The 21,653-nt window shown below is 37.1% G+C and overlaps 1 protein-coding gene across 1 annotated transcript; it reads left to right on the top strand.

The window, feature by feature from the left end:
• The first annotated feature begins 17,347 nt into the window (after positions 1-17,347).
• LOC113296946 (protein FAR-RED IMPAIRED RESPONSE 1-like) lies at positions 17,348-20,051 on the top strand. The gene is made up of 2 exons (XM_026545319.1): positions 17,348-17,657; positions 17,901-20,051. The coding sequence occupies exon 2, from the start codon at positions 17,903-17,905 to the stop codon at positions 19,847-19,849; it is 1,947 nt and encodes a 648-aa protein (XP_026401104.1). The 5' UTR covers positions 17,348-17,657; positions 17,901-17,902; the 3' UTR covers positions 19,850-20,051.
• The last annotated feature ends 1,602 nt before the right edge of the window (positions 20,052-21,653 follow it).

The raw sequence follows: 21,653 nt of genomic DNA, 5'->3' as shown, positions 1-21,653 counted from the left end.
CAAGTCCAAGAGAAGTGAAACAAGTGCAACGAAACGGAGCAAAATACTCAAAAACAAGAGACAGGACAAATACCAACCTTAACTCATCCAAATTCAAGGTTTCTCATCTCCATTTTGAAGAGAATTCAAATAGGAAGAGAGTTCAAAAAGAATGAGGTCAATCCGAGTTCGGACGAAGAAGTTACGTCCCAAACAAGTTTCCCGAATATCGACGTCAACCATGCATACGGGTTTGCAAACGAATTTTCGTATCCTGGAGCAGTATGCAGACGGGGTTTGCGAACTTAAACCCCTGGATTTTGGTTTTAAATGATGTTATGCATACTTGGTATGTGTACCATGAAGTCCAAACATCCCGAACTAATATTTTCAAAACCTAAACATTTAAGAACCTTAAACACGGATCAAGTTAGGTAGAAATGAACGATAAGCAAGGTACATGGATCATTATAAGTACTCAAACAGCTAATAAAAACATAAAACTTGCTCAAGTTTATAGACATACCTTTTTAGAAGAATCCAGATGAATTCTACAGCCTTACCGAACATAATCTGTGTGCCCCAATTCTCGTGCTTTCCTCACCGTATACATAGCAGGGCTTTCCTTGGTGAGGATGCACTTACAACACAATCAAGTTGTGTTGCTCACCAAAAGTGACCTTTGGATTATCATGAAAGAGATCGCTTTTAGAACCTTTCACATCCAGTTCCATTTTTCCAAAAAACTTGTTAAGTTCTAACATCATGGATACTGCCTTCTCCATAGTCATGGAATTTTCTGGAAGATCACTCAAAGCATCATCGGCTTTCTTTGGTACCCACTTCTGAGTGCGTTTAGGAACAACCGGAACCTTCTTCCCATTACTCTCTTCTAGAATTCTCGGAAGAGAATTGGATTGACTATTCTTTTGCAAGTTAGTCTTTATCCAATTGGGAGCATCGGATCTTGTCTTCGTCTTTATGAAGTTATCCTTTTGATAACCGTTACGATTGTGAAAAGGATTCGTATGACGTTTATAGGAAAAACTAGGATTATCACAGCACCGATTCCTTTGCCTAAAGGTTGGACAGTTACAACATGTAACGTTAAGGGGATTAGTCTTAACATATGATCTTGGTTTCACAACTTCTTGTGATGCCTAAACAAGAACATCATGAAGTTTCGTATTCCTTATACGGAAATGACATCTCCTTTCCAGGTGACATTTATTTCCGCAGTAGTGGCAAACATAAGGAATGTTCTTACCTCGATCTGTGTGTGCTGACTTTGGAGGTTGATATACTTTGCTCTTTTGAACCTTAACTGCCGGTGAAGGTATTTCATTTTTTACATTAGTGGAAACCTTTTGTTGAGAAGAATCACTAGCCTTGACAAATTTTACCTATTTGCTAATACTTGGAGCATTTATTCCCTTATAGCCCAATCCTCGTGTATCACGATGATTTTTACTTGCTCCTAACATAGCGGTTAATTTGCTTGAACTAGTATTGAACTTTTTCAAGTAATCTTCCAACATCTTGATTTTATCAAGAGCAGCAGCTAAATCAGCCTCAAGGCGTTTTTCTCAAGAGACACAAGCACTTCCTCTGTCATCAAAACTAATTTGTTGAGAGTTAAACCTTGCTTCAGATTCTGCAAGTTTCTCTTCCAACAAAAAGTACTTTTGATAAATATTATCACATTCAAGTGACTTCATACGTAGGTTTTCCTCAGAATCCTTGAGGATCGATTCGCAAGAACGATTCGAAAAATAAACACCTGCGTAACATCTTCTCAATTTCTTGTTTTCTCGACAGAGAGGAGTCATGCTACCACCGGAGACTAATGCGGATGGAACAATGTTGAAAGATTTTCCATTCTCTTTGGCGGACAATGCTAAGGAATGGTTGTATTATTTACCATCCGGAAGTGTCACTACATGGAACGGGTTGAAGAAACTCTTTCAAGAGAGGTATATTCCTGCGTCAAAGGCTACTCAAATTCGCAAAGACATTTGTGGGATAAAGCAACACGTGGGAGAATCTTTGTATGAATGTTGGGAGCGATACAAGAGATTGGTGGAAAGCTGTCCACACCACCAATTTAGTGACGTGATGATAATACAATACTTCTACGAAGGTCTCCAATCAAGTGATAGATATCTTCTTGATGCAGCGGGTGGTGGTGCACTAGTGAACAAGACGGTGGCCCAAGCTACCGAGTTGATTGAAAGCATGGCTGCAAACTCGCAACAATTCTACACAAGAGGTGAACCAATGGTTAGGCGAGTGCATGAAGTTACGGATTCATCATCACACCGTGATCAAAGGATGGATAACATGGAGCAAATGATGCAAAAGATGGCTGCGGTTATTTTACCTTCATATGGTGAAGAGTTGGAGCAAGCTAGTGCGGTCTTTCCAAATCAACAAAGACGGTATGATCCCTACTCCAACACTTACAATCCGGGATGGAGAGATCACCCCAACTTTAGCTATGCAAACAAGCAAGGCGCGGTTCAACAACCTACTTCAACCAACCGTTCGGGTGGATTTCAACCACAACAACAACAATTCCAGCCGCAACACAACAATTTCAGCAACCACAACAATCGATGCAAAATCAAGGTTCCGATATCGATGCAAAGCTTCAAACTTTTATGCAAGGCATTTCTACCATGTTTAAGGAAAGTCAACAAGAAACTAAGAGTGCTATCAAGGAGTTGCAGACACAAATGGGCTCCATGGCGGTTGATATAAACAAATTGAAGGCACAAAATAGTGGGAAACTCCCTTCTCAACCTATTAACCCAAAAGAGGGTGTCAATGCTATTACGTTGAGAAGTGGTACACAACTTGTGCAACCCGAAGTTACTGATTCGGGCAAGGTGGAAACACCAAAGGAACCTTTTTGGAGGAGAAGAGTGATGATTCCCCAAACTTCTGAGGTACCTATTCCTAACTCTAAAACTCCGGTTTCTACTTATGTTCCTCCTTTACCTTTCCCTCGCAGATTTGCAAGTTCCAAGAAGGCGGAACTAGAAAAGGATTTTAGACGTTTTAAAGAAGATTCATGTGAACATACCACTCATTGATGCGATCAAGCAAGTTCCCAAGTATGCGAAAGTGTTGAAGGACTTGTGTACCAATAAGCGAAGGCTCAAAGATAATGAAGTGCTAAGTGTGGGGGAGAATGCTTCGGCAATCTTACAACACAAACTCCCACTGAAATGTAAGGATCCCGGTAGCTTTGACATTCCAGTCACAATTGGTAACACCACATTTAACAAAGCTATGTTGGATTTAGGTGCATCCGTTAATGTTATGCCTGCATCTATGTACAATTCACTTGAGTTAGGTCCTCTTAAAAAGGCTGGAATTGTATTGCAATTAGCCGATCGCTCTAATGTTTACCCAATGGGTATTGTTGAGGATGTTCTTGTGCAGGTTAATCAACTTGTATTTCCAGCTGACTTTTGCGTGTTAGAGATGAATGAAGGGTCACCGGACTCGTCTCTTCCATTGCTACTTGGGCGTCCCTTCATGAAAACGGCGAAAACCATTATTGATGTGGACAAGGGAACGCTAACTATGGAGTTTGATGGAGAAACAATACGTTTCAACATTTTCGAGACGATGAGATATCCTAGTGATGTCCACTCTTGTTTCTCCATTGATGTTATGGATACATTGGCACAACAAGTGTTTGAATTGAATGGTGATGATGCTTTGGAAACCGTTTTGACTACATCCATGGATAATGGTGTAGAGTGTGGTAATGAAGTCAAGGAAGCCCTTGGTGATCTTAATTCACTACAAGGATGCCCGGAAACTCATAATATCTCTTTTATTTCTTTACCATGCAGTGATGAAAAGTACCTTCCATTGTTAAATCTCCAAAGTTAGAATTGAAACCTCTTCCCGATCACCTAAAGTACTTGTACTTGGGTGACAAGGAAGATTTACCTGTGATTGTTTCTAACAAGCTTAGTGAATTACAGGAGCAAAAACTTCTAAGGGTGCTAAGGAAGTACAAGACGGCCATAGGATGGACAATTGCTGATATCAAGGGTATAAGCCCTGCCGTGTGTATGCACAAAATCCGTTTGGAGGACGATGCAAAGCCTACAAGGGAAGCGCAACGTCGTTTGAACCCTCCCATGATGGAAGTTGTGAAAAAGGAGATACTAAAGCTTTTGGACGTGGGTGTTATCTACCCCATATCCGATAGCAAGTGGGTGAGCCCGGTACAAGTAGTACCAAAGAAATCAGGTGTGACGGTGGTGGAGAATGATAAGAACGAACTTGTCCCAACTCGTGTGCAAACCGGTTGGAGGGTTTGTATTGATTACAGGAAATTGAATGCCACCACTAGGAAGGATCATTTCCATTGCCTTTTATTGATCAAATGCTTGAACGTTTAGCTGGACATTCTTATTATTGCTTCCTTGATGGCTATTCAGGTTACAATCAGATTATGATAGCGCCGGAGGATCAAGAGAAAACCACTTTCACTTGTCCTTTCGGTACTTTTGCTTATAGAAGGATGCCTTTTGGCTTGTGCAATGCTCCAGCTACCTTTCAAAGGTGTATGGTAAGTATCTTCTCAGAATATGTTGAAAACATAATCGAAGTGTTTATGGATGACTTTAGTGTCTTTGGTGATTCATTTGACCTTTGCTTGCACAACTTGTCATTAATCCTTGAACGATGTGTTGAAACAAATCTTGTGCTAAATTGGGAGAAGTGCCATTTCATGGTAACTCATGGCATAGTTTTAGGCCATATAATATCTTCTAAAGGCTTGGAAGTCGATAAATCTAAAATAGACCTTATTCGTGCTTTAACCCCTCCCACTACGGTGAGGGAGATACGCTCTTTTCTTGGTCATGCAGGTTTTTATCGTAGATTTATCAAGGATTTTTCCAAGATAGCATCACCACTTTGCAACTTATTGCAAAAAGATGTGGTTTTTAACTTTGATGAAAAGTGTATGGCGGCATTCAATCGTTTGAAAGAACTTTTGATTTCAGCCCCTATCATTAAACCACCGGATTGGAGCAAGCCTTTTGAGCTCATGTGTGATGCAAGTGACTATGCGGTTGGTGCGGTGCTTGGGCAACGTGTGGGGAAGATACCTCATGCTATTTATTATGCTTCTAGAACGTTAAATGAGGCCCAACAAAACTACACAACCACTGAAAAAGAGTTTTAGCATTGTTTTTGCTTTGGAAAAGTTTCGCTCTTATCTAATTGGTACAAAAGTTGTTGTCTTTTCTGATCATGCAGCACTTAGGTACTTGCTATGAAAAAAGAGGCGAAACCGAGGCTCATACGATGGATTCTACTTTTGCAAGAGTTCGATATTGAAATCAAAGACAAGAAAGGAATTGCGAACACCATTGCGGATCATTTGAGCCGTCTTGCTGTGGACAAGGAAGCTATCCCATTGCGTGAAAGTTTCCCGGATGAGCAACTATTCTCAATTGCCTTTGAAGAACCATGATATGCTGACATTGTGAATTACTTGGTGTCTAAACAAATCCCAAAGAACTTGTATCGTGCTTAGAGGGACAAATTTAAGAGGTTAGGGAACCAATACATATGGGATGATCCATACTTATGGAAACAAAGTAGCGACCAAGTATTACGAAGGTGCGTTACCGAATCTGAATTTAATTCTATCTTGTCTTTTTGTCACTCCTATACTTGTGGAGGACATTTTGGGAGTAAGAGAACTGCTCACAAGGTACTTGAAAGCGGTTTCTATTGGCCAACCTTGTTTAAAGATGCATATATATTTTGTACAACTTGTGATAGGTGCCAAAGAACAGGCAATCTAGGTGCCCGAAATCAAATGCTACAAACTTTTATTCAATTTACTGAAGTTTTTGATGTATGGGGTATTGATTTTATGGGTCCTTTTGTCAACTCTCATGGAAATTTTTATATCTTACTTGTTGTGGATTATGTCTCCAAATGGGTGGAAGCTAAGGCCACCCCGACTAATGATTCTAAAGTGGTTTCAGATTTTGTGCAAGCTAATATCTTTGCAAGGTTTGGAATTCCAAGAGCCATAATTAGCGATGGGGGTTCTCACTTCAAAAACAGGATTTTACAAACCTTGTTGAAGAAGTACAATGTGTCGCACAAGATTGCAACACCTTATCATCCCCAAAAAAATGGACAAGCCGAGGTGTCTAACCGGGAGCTGAAATCCATTCTAGAGAAAACGGTGAACCCAACAAGGAAAGATTGGAGCATATGACTTAATGATGCTTTGTGGGCTTATAGATTCGCATACAAGACACCTATCGGGATGTCTCCCTTTAGGCTTGTGTATGGTAAACCTTGTCATTTACCCGTCAAAATTGAGCATAAGGCGTTTTGGGCTATTAAGCAATGCAATATGGAGATGGATGGGGCTGGAAAGCAAAGGAAGTTACAACTCCAAGAGCTAGAGGAGCTCCGCAATGATGCATTTGAAAGCTCGCGCATTTATAAGGAAAAGACGAAAGCATTTCATGATAACATGATTTCTAGGAAACAATTTTGCATTGGGAAGAAAGTGCTTTTGTTTAATTCTCGCTTGCATTTATTTCCGGGTAAATTAAGGTCACGATGGATTGGACCTTTCATTGTTACTAATGTGTTTTCTCATGGTGCAGTGGAAATTCGTAGCATAGCTACAGGCAAGGAATTTAAAGTTAATGGGCACCGTTGAAACCATATTATTAGAATTTCACTTCCGAAGTGGTGGAAGGAGCTAACTTTGTGGATGCACTCCCTCTGGAGGAGGCATAGAAAGCAAGGAGATAGTCGGGCTGACGACTGTAAACCAAGCGATAAATGGGAGGCAACCCATATGATGAGTATTTCTTGTCTTGTATTTATTTCTTATTTTGTTTTTATTTTTTCTTGTCTTGTTTTGTTTTTATTTTTATTTTTTTTTCTGATTTCTTGTCATTATCATATAGGATTTCCCACCTTGACTTTCTTTCGACGATTCAATTTACATTGAGGACAATGTAAAGTTTAAGTGTGGGGGAGTGGTTGCATTTGCATTGTAAATTTTTTCATGAAATTTTCAACTTTTTTGTAAAATAGTGAATAAGAAAACTCCAACTTGTGGTTAGTTTAGAGTCACATAGTATACATGTTGCTAAGATTACATCGAGATTCTCATAAGAGTGACTGAACTTAGAGATGACAGAGAACATGATCGGGTTTCTTACTTGTATGAGAGTTAAAGTTGGATTTAACCATCCTAGTGAAAAATGAGGTGCAGACTGAATTCGGTATTAGATTTGTGATTCCCTATAGTGGAGATTACCCATGTTACATCATGAGAGGCACCGACCTTCACTTCTTTGTACCTGTCTACATATGTGCTTTTAGAGTGTGTGTCACCGTACGTAAACTCCGAGTAGAATGGTGAGCTACCCAACCTCCCACCAATAGAAGCACTATTTTGATCTCTTAAGTGCTATTTTATCAATCATGAATGGTGGCATTGAATTGCTAACTTACATACCACTTGTAATCTTGTTCACAGTTAGCACCATCCACTTTATCTCTCTCTACACCGACAGGTCTATAGAAACACTATCATCATCAACAAGAGGAGCATCAAAAATTCGAAGGAAAGTTGAAGACGTTTAAGGTTTACAAGCAACAGTACAGAAATGAGCAGATTTCAGATTCAAGTAAAGCAACAAGACAAGGAGCAGAATTTTTACAAGTTGAAGACTATTGTACAAGAATGAAGATTATTAAGATGAGAATTCAAGAAGTTTGTGATATCGAGACATACAAGTTATCGAGCGGTAAAGTACTTACACCATGGCATTTGTACTTGCATGTTTATTTTTATCTTTATTTTGTATTTGTATTATTTTCTCTTGTCTCAAAAAAAAAAATGAGACATGGTCACCATTATGCTAGGTCTCTTATAAAAAAAAAGTGAAAAAAAAAGAAAAAGAGAAAAGAGACAAGAGAAATTTTGTTAGGTCCATCATTAGTGTTAATTTTTTTTTTGTTTGTTTATTTTCATTTTGTATTTATTTTATTTATCTTGCATTTAAAAAAAAAACAAAAAGAAGAAAAGAAAAAAAAAATAAGAAGAGAAAAGAAAAAAAATCATTGCATCATATTTTTGTTTGTTTAGTTCGCTTTTGGTTTTGTATTTATTCAATAAAGCCAATGGAAGAAGAAATATCCGCAATGAAGTTTCAAGCAATAAGAAATTAGAGGAAAGAATCACATTGTCAAGATTCTACGAAGTTCAAGATTTCATCATCAAGAGTTGAAGACCGAAGACGAAGATGAAGATAAGGATTGAAGACCGAAGACGTTTCTATGGATGCTGTGAGAGTGGTGCTAATTGCACACTGAACGGATAATGAGGTAAGTAAGCATATTCCCACCTTCGTTAAGTGGTTGATTTCCTTTCTTAGAGATCATCAGAAAAAAAGGGTTTTCAAAATGATTAAAAGATGTGGGTTTTCAAAACAATTCGGAGGGTTTTTGCCTTCCTACCATTCAACGTGTCGCAGGATTCTCTTTTCATTCCTACCTCGACACATGTGTGACCCATAAAGAGTTATTTATTATTGAGAGCAACTTCATAAAACCCTTTCTTGTGAGGCAGAGTCAAGACTTTCGATCACTCCGAACCCGAATTTCTTTCGAGAAGGGATGGTTATTTCTCTCTCAAATTTTAAGGATGAGATTGTGTTCATTTATGTGTCTAACTTCTTATGACTAGTATGCAGAATTTCTATGTCTTCTTAGCGAGTTGGATGATATCTTTACGGAGAACTAGTAAGTTGAAAAAGTAAGTTTTGTGGGTATATTTCCAGTAAACCCTCATGAGATGGAGTTGTATGTATCCTTTAGAATAAGTTTCTTTGGATTTTCTCGAGGACTAGCAAAGTCTAAGTGTGGGGGAATTTGATAGGTGTCTAAAACACCTTGATTTATTATCTAGTATTTATGCTTTCTTTGTTGTTATCCTTGTGAATTGCATCTCTTATGTTTAGTTTTGATTTATTAGGTGCGATGGAGTCTTTTGGAACAAAATAAGGAGAAATCATACATTTGAAGCGTAAAAGGGCAAAAAGATTAATTCACATGCGAGTTATGTTTAGAGCAGACTAGGTTGCGCAAGGAAGAGGTGGAGAATGAACTGTCATGTGTGAGCTGGTTACCCCTTAACCACTAAACTGGGGTGCCAATAGCAGTTTTGGTTCCTGCACTTAACCTAAAAATCAGAGAGCACACATTTCTTTTTATCATTATTTCTTCTTATCATTAGATATTCACTTCTCACCCTCTGTCTGAAACCGAGAAGTGATGGCAGCTTCGTTCAATGAAAGGGGGAAATTCAGAGAGAACAAGTGAAATCAAGAGAAGACTTCAAAGAGATGATGAGGATAAAATCATAAGAAAGAATTGGGGTTTGATGTAAGTCAAATTGACAGGGAAATTATTTCTGCTGTTGTTTGAGATCGATTTGATTTCAAGGGCTTGATATGTTGCTGCCATGGATTAATGGGTTTTGGTGAAGTGATTAGACATGGGTTCTGAGCAAGAAATCAACTGCAACCATTAGAAGAAATCAGATTGAAAGGAAGTTAGGGTTTGGCTGTTCCTCAGGTGTGCTCGATTGATTCAGAGTTAGGGTTTCAAATCATAGAAGAAGATATGGGTTAAATGTGGCAGCTGTTGCAGAAATTACAGGGGAGATTCAAATGATGAATTGCTGTTGTGTGCTGGCGATGAGAGTGAAGATTAAAGTCGAGATTCAAATGGGTTTTGATTAGTCTTCTGATGGGAAAGTTTAGAGAGGTGGTACCTCAAATTAGGTCTTGAATCTTTATGAAATTGATACTGCAAATGAAGATATGGGTTTGTTGGATTATTGAAGAACAATTGCAGCTGCAGTTCAAGTTGTAATGGCTAGAAGATTGAGTCGATACTGAATTGCATGCATGAACTGAAATGGGTATTTGTTGGCTGGCTAAGCAGATGGATCTGGTGTTGTTACAAGAACAGAAAGCTGTCTGGTGTTTGTGGTTGATAATTGCAAAACTAGATAGAGTTGATGCAGTTTTGCAAGTGAAAGAAATGTGTAAGCTGCTGAGATACTATAATGGGATTCGTTAGAATTTGTTATAAATCTAGGATGGAAACAGAAGTGACCCGATTTGAGAACTGGGATTGAACTGGTGGATATGATGAGCACCAGTTGGTTGTTGCTGTTGCAGTTAATGAGATTGAAACTTTGCAGAATGGGTAAATGGATTGCAGGCATGAACTGGAAGCTACAGACATGGTTGTTGTAGTCGTGGCGTTGGCACTGCAGTGGAAGGAATTGAGATTGTGGAAGTGATGGCTGGCAGTCTGGCAATTTGGCTGTGAAGCACAATGATGGTGCACCACAAGATGGCTGGACATGCAGTGGTTATGCACAATGATTGTGCAACACATCTCAAGCCTTTGCAACAGAAAACATGGCCTTGGCCAGAATCAATTCAGACTAGCTAGAACTGACTCACCCTGACTCAGGTCTGACTCAATGAGCTGACCATGTTTGACTGAGTTGATCCGAGTTGACTCGTTGACCTGACCGTTTTGACTCGTTGACCGGTTACCGGGCGGACTTTGCCGGTAACCTGAGATGTTTTCCGGTAACTTTTCCGGCGGTTCCCAGCCAATTTCCGGCGACATTTTTTTGGACACATTTTCTACATGGGCTCTTCACACACATGGGCTTGGTGGACTTCTTGGTGATGGGCTTTTGAGAATTGACCTAGTTTTGGAAGGGAGAAAAGCTACAAAAAGAAAAGTTTTCTACTTTCTTTTATTTTCACGTATTATTTTCTACTTGGAACTTGGGAGAGCGGCTACGACTAGGATTTGCTTTCGTTTATTTTTCATCTTCTTAATTTACTTTATGATTATGATTATGATGAACTCTATTATTATGAGTAACTAAACTCAATTATTGGTTATGGGATAAAAGTTGATTTCCAACATGTTATTTGATTCAATGAATTAGTTTTGTCTCAATAAATTATTGTTTATGATTCATTATTAATATTGTTTTATGATTTGAATGCTAGTTTGGTTGAGTTCGGAATCAATCCGATTTACATTCATCTCTATTGCTAGATTAGGGTTATTATACGAAAAAGTGATAATTCCTGATTGCAAGTAGCATAGTGCCATTATTACTTGTAGTGATACATCTCTTTAATTGCATATGAATCATAACCTTTGTTAAAACGAATTAGTGCTTTTACACGTTTGTTTGCATTGATTAGTCTTATTTCATAGAACTTATTGCTCTTAGGGAGTTAAACTTAATTGTGCTTTTACACTTTAGGTTGCTTTCTAGGTAGATTTCACAATAGCATCTTTTAATGGTGTTTGTGATAAAATCGGGAAATAAACGGGATACTCTTGCGATCAAGGTATCCTATGACTTTTAATAAACGAGAGATTAAATTCCAATTCTAGTCATTGATGAAAATACATATTTGTGAATGGTATTATCACGTGACCAATATCTTCTCCTTATTGATTATTCCAATTATTTACTCTGCTCTCAATTACTTTTATTGCTTAGATAAAAACAAAAATTCCCCCCCTGATTACTAAGAAACTGAAATTTTATAACAACAAAAGCCTCTCTGTGGGAACGAACTCTTTCTTATCACGTACTATATTTATATCTAGTTGAGTGAGAAAGTGAATTATTTTTGACGCATATGACATCGATCAACTAACCAACTGGCATTAGCCCAGTTGGCCAGGGGTTGGGCTCCCAACCTATAGGTTGCGGGTTCAATTCCCGCGTTGATCGTGTCATAAATAAATAAATAAATAAAAATCAACCCACTATAACTTTCCTTTTCGTTGCTAACCTTTAAACATCTTGGAAGTTGAAACAAATCAAAATCTGGATCTGAATATTTAAACCCAGCATAATACATGCAAAATGAAGGATTCTTGATTGAGGTGTGAGTTTATTTTTTATTTTTTTCTGAACCCGTGATTATGATGATGGTGGTGAGAGAGATGGTGGCTTCAAAAAATTTTCTTTGTTTCTTTTGTATTGTTATTGGTATTGTTCTATTTTTCGGATTTTGATGTGATTAAAAATGGAAACAGGAAGAACGAGGGTCATCATGATAATGAATAGATTAAATTGAGTTTATCTCTTATTACTCAAGAAGAACAAGAAGAGGCATAAATTGTCTACACTGGTTTACATTTTTAACGTGAATTTGAAATCTGAAAATACCCTTTCTTAAAATAATCATCCTTTTTAATCCGGAAGAGATGGTCAACTGAAAATGCAGATGGCAAAATTTTATTTGTCACTCACGCTCCCATCAAAAATTGTCTCCATCAAAAATTTACTCAAATTTTTGAAGGAAAAATTCCTACTAGATTTTAACAAAACCATATTAATAAATTTTGTAATAAAGTCGCACTTTAATGATTATTTTAGATATTTTTTCAACATATAATCCATATTTTAGAGTTTATACACCATCAAAGACGCTTTAATTTAGATAAATATTTTAGACATCCATGCACCATAATTTTTTTTTCTCAAGTCTCATTTACACGCGCTTATACCCAACCAAGTAAAATTATCTAGCCCAAATAAGTTGTCAAGCCGCTTTCATATTCCATTCCTAGTTTCACCATTGAACAAAAAAACACTCATAAACCAGGATCTCGTATATAAACAAAGTTGTCTTGGAAGAGCAACATTGCTAATAGGGAAACCAGTTTACCTGAGAATGTTCTGTACACGATAAACAAAATAGTATTTTGTCATATATGGATCTGGTGTCCTCCCAGTAAACTTGTATCCCATTAGAATCCTTGGAGGAGGCCTACGAGATCACAGGATGATGTTAATTCCTTGTCACGGTGGACTACGAAGTAGTAATGTAAAATCCAAATGCGAATAATTTTAGCAAAGTGAAAAATACTATAACCTCCTACTATATGGGTTCAACATATAGAAACCCAACAAAATGGATCCTTCATTGTCAACTCCATACTTTAAGAAGATGCTACTACTAGGCCCCAAAAAATCAAATTTTCTTCAGATCTGGCCCATAATTAATTATTACGAATTTTAATAATGACAACACTACCCTTTAGTATTTATACAAGAGGAATAGCAGAAGATTTTTTTCATTTCTCTATTATGTTTCTCTCTCATCTCTCTCTATCGTTTCATCTCTCTCTCAGTTGCAGAGAAAAAAAATCCTAGGGTTTGTTTGTTTTTCATCTCTCTCTCAGTTTGTTTGATGCGATTACAACCAGAAAAGATCATCTGCATCTGAAGATCAGAGCTCTGACGATTTTTGTTTGTGTTTCTTCTTCTGATTTTATTGGTTTTGTGGATCTGAATCGATTTGATTCAATTTTATGTTCTCAGTTGATTCGAAGATGCATCAGGTTAGCTTTTCTTCATTCTTACTTTTATTAGATCGATTAGTTTTTGATTTGATTGATCTATTCAGATCTAAGAAGATGAACAACCTGATTTTTCCTGAATCAATCGAAGATCTTCAATGTCCAATTTTGAAGATTTTGAATCGAATCTAAGTTTCAGTTGATTCGATTATCAAACTAATACTATTCAGATATTCGTAAAGGATCTATGGTTCAAAATGATTGATTACATGTGTAATACTATTTAGAACCAAAAGTAAGTTTCTCTGAATTCCGATCTAATTTTAGGTTTGATTTCAATTTTTTGGTGTTACGAATCTTTGAAATGATTCTCAGTGAAAGTGTTTTGTGTTGAATGATTTTATGATTGTGTTTTGTGTTAGATGTAGAATTGTTGCAGGGAAGGTGATACAGAGAGGCTCAGAAATTACTGGAAAAGTTGTTTCTCCATTAACAGGAAGAAGAAGTAAAAGTAGAACTAAAAACCAAACATAATCAATTGAAGGGGATTATAAGAAAAAATTGGATAAACCATTCCATTTCTGTTGCTGATTTTCTGATCATTTGTTTTTGGATTCTAATTTTCTATGAACTGCTTTATTGGTTTGTTTAGTTTGTTTGGTGTTTTGATTTTATTACTATCCAAGTGGCTATAAATGAACCAACAAAAAACACTCTTGAATTACAAAGGAGTTTGATTCCTCAATTGTTGTATTTTCCTGAAAAATTAGAGAGCTCTGATTCATTCTTATCACCAGGTTCATCTGTGTTGACATATATGAAAGAAACCAGAGCAGAAAAATAGAAGCCAACAAATGAAGATGATTATAGGTACTTCAGCTCAGATGCCATGCTACCAATGTTTTGCTCTTGAAGTTAAATATCTTGGTTGTTTCACACTGGCTATATCTGAGTTATTTGTTTATAGTTAGGTACTTCATATCCGATGTCATGCTGCAAATGTTTGGGTTACTCTGTAAATGTTGGAATTTCTGAATTCGTTGCAGTAACAGCTGAAAAGCCATAGTTAGGTACTGGCTATATCCAACTTAACATGTTCACCTTTATAGTTAGGTACTGGCGATATCCGAGTTATTTGTTTATAGTTGCAATAACAACTGCATTTCAACTGATTAAGTGTCATTTGATATATTTATTAAGTATACTTCATAGTTTAAGAATCGCAAGTATCATTATGTGATGTCCCTGTTTCTAGTAGTAATGAAGATAACACATATGATTTGGGTAAACAAGCCATATGCATGTGTAACTACAGGTTACACAAGTCCTATGTATTTCTAACTTCCGGTTACACAATCCATATGCACGTATACCTATTAAGAATCCATAATCATTGTTTATATGTGGAAGTACGACATTCTTTTCTTGTATAGTGATTGAAGGAATTTCTTGGGACATTTCGGGTTTATTTTCGAAGTGCAGGATGATGGCTTAATTTCTTGGAGGAAACTGAAGAAGCACTATTTTGATTTGAGTAATTCTGGAAAGCCGATATACTCCAGGTCAGTGTCATTGCTAAAATGGAGAACTCAGAGATCAATTTGTCTATTTTTTTTAATGAAATTTGATACCATTGCTGGGTTTTTTGTTGTTCGTAACTTTTTGACTGTGGTTACCATACTATACTTGAAGGTACAGATATAAGCATAAGATTGCAGGGTTTTTGGATACTTGCCTTCCTCTTACTTAGCCTACAAGGCAGCTGCAGGAACTATATGACAAGATGTTGCTGAATCATGTGTTCTTTTTGCGATATTGATATGCTAGCACAAGGTTCGTATCTATACCCTGTTGAATCAGGTGTTCTTTGATTATCTTCTCAATTCTCAACATTTTTGTCTGCATCTGCAAATCTTAGTTACATTGCTTTGATTAGTTAAATTGTGTTAGATGACCCAATATGCATCTTACTCCAGAAATAAAAGTCCATTCAGTTTATTAGGAAATATATCTCGATATACATCGTGTTTTAAATATGCTAGCCAGCTATAAGCTCAGCTTATATCTACTTTGAGAAGGATATTTTGTGATTTCTGTAACCATATCCTTGCTTATCAGTTTGCATCCATGTGTACTATGGATGTGTAACTAGTAGTTACACATGCTAATTAAATGTGTAACTTCTAGTTACACAATCTAAACGGATGTGTATCGACAAGTTACACATGCTATTTAGATGTGTAACTTATAGTTACACATGCGAATTTGATGAGATATGCATACGCAGTTCTTAGAGGCATACCTGCTGATCTAATTGAAACTCGTCTTGTTTTGTGTTGTTTTGTGCAGGGAAACACATGTAGAAGTTGGTTAAAGATGGATTCATCAGCTGCAAACCAACCTAGATTCACTCTCGATCTCATGCACGAAGAATGACAAAAGCCATGTGTTAGTTTACGCCTTCATAAGAACAACTTGGATTGGCTGCAAAAATGCCTATGAACCTTTCAGACTACTGGTAAATTGCTTACTCTTAACCTTTTCAGACTATTGATACATTTCTAGATGTTGCATATATTGTTATGAGATTCAAACCTGATCCATGTGTCTTTCATATTCTTATGTATAGTTATAGATTTCATAAGTAACGAAATAGTAGAAGATGTATGCACAGTTTTGATATAGTTTTTGTGATATACGCATGTGTAACTTCTCCTTACACAACTCAATTGCATGTGTAAATTCTCTTTACACATTCTATATGCATGTGTAACTTTTACTTACGGTTTGGTATGGATGCTAGAGTTGTATTAGACACTATAAGTTGGATCTACTTTACATTATGCTTGTCTTAGTGGTGGTGTTTTGGTATGGATGTGTAATTTTTAGTTACACAAGCTAAATAAATGTGTAATTTTTAGTTATGCATGTTATTTAGATGTGTAACTTCTAGTTACACAAGCTAAATTGATGTGTAATTTCGAGTTACACATGCTAATTAGATGTGTAACTTTTAGTTACACATACTGATTTTGGGTATACATACCAATATGAATGTGTAACTCATAATTACACATGTTATATGCATGTATAACTCTCAGTTACACAATTTAGCTACACTAGTCAGATGCTTGTGAAACTGAATATACATTGTTGTATGTACTATTCATTTTAATCTTATAAACACTGATTGCTTGTTATATTTCAGGTTTCAGATAACTTCATAAAAGCTAATTTGCTTAAACATTGTAATGGTCTCGCTGGAACTGGAGTTGACGCTGAATACACAAGTCAGATGCATGTGTAACTCTCAATTACACTAGATAGACACATATGTAACTCTCAATTACACTAAACAGATGCGTGTGTAACTTCTAGTTACACATGCTAAGAAATTGTTGTAAATGAATATTAAATAAATTCCCATATTGTATTTTTTTGTGTTTTCTTTTTGATGTCTATTTTTTGCATATATATACAAGTGTAACTTTGCATTACACATGTCATAAGGATGTGTAACTTCTGGTTACACATGCCATATGCATGTGTAACTTCTGTTTACACATTCGCACTGTACTTTAATAATTTCGGGCCTAGATTTAATAATTTTGGGCCTAAATTTAAATTTTATTTAATTATGGGCTTGACAATATGTATAAGGATATCAAGGTCTTTTAATAATTTGGGGCCTAGATTTAAACTTCTTTTAATTAAGGGCCTCATATTATGAGTTACCCATGGACGGGCCTGAGCATAAGTTTCCCTTTAGCAAATGCAAACGCTAGTGCAAATCCGATCGAGTGCGAAATGCAAATTTATGCGAATGCAAGCAAGTGCCACTAGTGACTAGTCTCCGGAATGAAATACCGTATAAAGTGAGAACTGCCACGAGGCCCAGCGAGTTTTCTCCATATCTTTTTTTCTTTTTTTTTGGTAGAACCCGCAGGAATCCCTTGTCTTGTGCATAACTCATTTCTTTCTTCTTCTTCTCCAGCGAGAGAAATATATACAACCGAAACGCTTGTAAATTGTTGGGTATATAAATGAATCATGTAAATTGAGAAGTAATACTAATTCTTCTAAAAACTGTTAATTCAAGAAGAAGAAGAAGAGATAATGTCTGATATTGACAAATCCTACTCCTAGCTTCTTCTAACAACCCAGGCTTACTACAGACTGTTTGGTTTTTCCAGGGTGGGAAATTTCTTTCCGAATCACATTGCTTAATAAAGGTACCTCATTTCTTCTTCACCCACTTACATTCTATTGTCCTTTAAAATTAAGTAGTTCATGTTAGGTTTAGAAATTGTTGTTGGGATCAATGATTATCAAAAATTAGGGCAAACTGAAATTCTATATGAAATTGATCATATTATGAAAAATCTTATTATGTATGTAACTCATGTGATGATCGATTGAGTTTGGCTATGTTGTTTTGATTTTTGGTATGTATGATCTTTTTTTTTTTGTTTCAGAGATGGAGGGGGTGTCTGTTTCTTCAGCTAATGATGTGACAATAGCGGCAGTTTTTGCTGATAAAGCTGTCACCAAGGAAACAAGGGTGGAATCTGGTGAATTGCATGGAAATGCAGAGAGTGAGCCGAAAATTGGGTTGACGTTTGATGGGATAGAAGAAATGTTTGAATGCTATAAGAATTATGGAAAACGTATGGGATTTTCAGTGAAGAAGAAATCAAACAGGAAGAATGTAGAAGGGAATCTTAGAAGTGTGACATTTTGCTGTGCTCGAGAAGGGACTCCTAAAACTACAGCTCGAAACCCCTTGAGACCCCATGTGAGCATGCGGAGTGGGTGCAAGGCTAGATTATCAGCAAGGTTAAATATGGTTGGAGGATGGGAGATTTCTGTACTCGCTCTTGAGCATAATCATGAGTTAAACCCTAACATATCTCGGTTCGTGCAATACCATAGGAAACCCAAACGCAAGGATAGAGGAGGGGACAAGATTTCTACTTCATCTGTGAATGAGGCTGGTGGAAACGAAAAGGACAGTGGAAATATGATTGAGCAATTAAGACGTCTACAACTCTTCAAAGGAGATGCACAAGCACTTATGACATTTTTTTCAAAGATGGTTGCAGAAAACACAGGTTTCTACTTTGATGTAGAATTAAACCATGAAGATCGTCCGAAAAATGTATTTTGGGCAGATGGTAGAAGTCGAGAAGTCTACAAGGAGTTTGGTGAAGTTGTAATGTTTGACACCACATGTTTAGCAAACAAGTATGACTTACCATTCATATCCTTTGTCGGGGTGAATCACCATGGTCAGTCACTCTTACTTGGGTGTGGATTGATTTCAAATGAAGATGCACAAACTTTTGTTTGGATATTTAGTAAGTGGCTTCAATGCATGTCTGGGTGTGCTCCTCAAGGAATAGTAACTGACCAAGACAGTGCAATGCAGAATGCGATTGAGATAGTTTTTCCTCAAACAAAGCACAGGTGGTGTCTGTGGCATGTAATGAAGAAGCTTCTTGACAAGTTAGGCAAGTTCGCAGAGCATCAAGCTATTTCTGTTGCTTTGAAAGATGCAGTCTTTGATACACAAAGCCAGGATGATTTTGAACAACGTTGGAATGAGGTGGTGGGCAAGTACGGATTGGAAGAGTGCAACTGGCTGAGTGAATTATACAACCAGAGGCATCTCTGGGTACCGCGTTTTGTAAAAAACACATTTTGGGCAGGGATGTCCACCGCTCAGCAAAATGAAAGCATGAAGCCATTCTTTGATGGATGCATCCAGTCAAAGACAACCTTGAAGGAATTGGTAGAACAGTATGAATCTGCACTAAGGAAGAAGGTGGTAAAAGAGATGAAGGATGACGCCGAGTCATTTTCGAAATTGATACCCACTGTGACTTCATATCCAATAGAGAAGCAAGTTCAAGGAGTTTACACCATTTCAAAATTTAAGGAGTTTCAAGTTGAAGTGATCGGGAAGATGTATTGTGATTTTTTGCAGATTGAGGAGGGGCCCATGGTTAAGAGATATGTCATACGGGAGGATGTGTGGCTAGAGGATTTTAATAAACGGATGACCTTTACCGTTTCATTTGATGAACGTGATTGTGCTGTTCACTGCAGTTGTCAAATGTTTGAGTTTCAAGGCATACTTTGTAGGCATGCAGTTAATGTACTAATCCATAATGATGTACGGTTGCTTCCAGATAAGTACATCCTAAGGAGATGGAGAAAGGATGTGAAGAGATCCTACTCAAAAGTTAAAGTGAGTTATAATTGTTTGGAGAATGACATTGAAAGTGTGCGTCGTAATGAGCTTTCCTCAAACTTTAGCAAGATTGCGGAGTGGGGAACAGCGAATGATGAACAGTATAGTCATATTAAACAGTGGTTAGCTTATCTAGAGAATGAACTTAAACTTGGTGGTGGGAGTACGTGAGTGTGTTAAATGGAGCCAATCAAACAATGGCTGATTTTTTTTTTTTTGTAATTGAAAGAAACTTTTGATATAAGATCTACTGAACAGTTAATTGTTACTAAGCTTATTTTGCATACAAGGGTAGCTCTGATAGCAGTTGTTGTTACGGGGTGGTTTGTGTTTGTATGCTAATCCTGAAATGTTGAATGATGTGATTGCCTTTGATATGAGAGTCATTGTTCTTGTCTGTGATTTCAATGCAATTTCGATTGTGAGGTAATCTGATTCGAACTGGTAATTGCATTGGGGGTTTGGGGATGGCTGCTTAGAATTGCGGTGGTTGCTGGACACGTTTACGGCAGTACATGGTGGCCTAGGGGGTTTGGAAATGGCTGCTGGGAATTGCGGTGGTTGCTGGACACATTTACGGCAGTAGACAGTGGCCTAGTAGTAACATTTTGATGATTAACGGCTAGTTTTTGGTGGTGGACTGGTGGTGGAAAATCGCCACACAAAAAAGGGAAGCCTAATCAGTATATCGTTGGGCTTGGCTTTCCTAATGAAAACGAGGATAAATCAAATTTCAACTTAGCCTACCAAAAATATTGTTTTTATTGTCGTGGATGAGAAAGATAAAGAGACAGAGAGAAGAAGATTCCATTCATTAGAGCTAGTATGTGTTACATAGATATAGTCCTTTATATACAATAGGAATAAAACCCCAACTACTGTATTGGGATGCACATCCATGAGCTAAAGCCCTACAACACTCCCCCTTGTGCGGTGCAATAGAACTTCATATGCAGTACTTCACACACAGTGCTTCAGATGTAGGTCGTCAAATGTAGTTCTCTTCTCGATGACTATTGTGTCTAAGACAATTTCTCCATTAAAAATTTAACAAGGAAAAACCCAGTGGCACAAAACCTCGGTACAACTCTTCACATGTACTTCCTCCGTTCTTTTTTAATAGGCTGGTTTTGTTTTTAGAGAAATTTAAGGAAATTAAGAGAACTAATCATTGAAAGTGGTCCTCATGACACTTGTCAATAAAAGAAGTGAAGTGAAATGGTCCCCATGACACTTGTCAGCAAAGGAAGTAAAGTGAAATGGTCCACATGACACTTGTCATCAAAAGAAGTTAAGAGAAAAGTGGTCCCAGAAAATTAAAGTAACATTTGACTTTCCCAATTAGGAAACCTGCCTATTTTTTTGAAACATTTATTTATAGAAACCAGCCTATTAAAAAGGAACGGAGGGAGTAATACTTCACATGTTGTCTCGTATTTTACATGTAGTTCATCACATGTAATACGATCTTCAAATACCACAGAGTCTAAGTTAATTACCTCGTTAAAACTTCGTCAGGAAAAACCCAATGGGACAAAACCTGAACTAAAGAAAAAGAGTACAATATTAATTTAAACTTAGATTATAGTTAGATGTGTATACGTTTCCTCATTAAAACTTTGACAAGGAAAACCCAGTGGGATAAAACCTTGACGAAGGGAAAAGAGTACAACATGACAGATGCAAGCAAAAGTGATCTGTTGTAGATGATCGCTTTGATCTGTTGAAGTTGACTAGTTGCTTCACAACTCCTAAGACAAAATCCTCGTGGGAAAGACAATAGCCTTAGCTGGGAAATTACATTCCCGGTGTTTGTTGTTGTCTCGTTAAAAACCTTACCGAGTAACAAAACCCTGTGGGAAAAAGTTACCCCGGTGAAGGAAAATAGTTCAACACACCATTAGATTCCCCCCCCCCCCCTGATGTCAGACAATTTTCATTAGTCTAATGCAATCAAAAGGAGTTTATCACACTT

The sequence above is a fragment of the Papaver somniferum genome, chromosome 7 (genome assembly GCF_003573695.1).
Source record: "Papaver somniferum cultivar HN1 chromosome 7, ASM357369v1, whole genome shotgun sequence".
NCBI lineage: Eukaryota > Viridiplantae > Streptophyta > Magnoliopsida > Ranunculales > Papaveraceae > Papaver > Papaver somniferum.
This window is presented reverse-complemented; position numbering and strand designations above follow the sequence as displayed.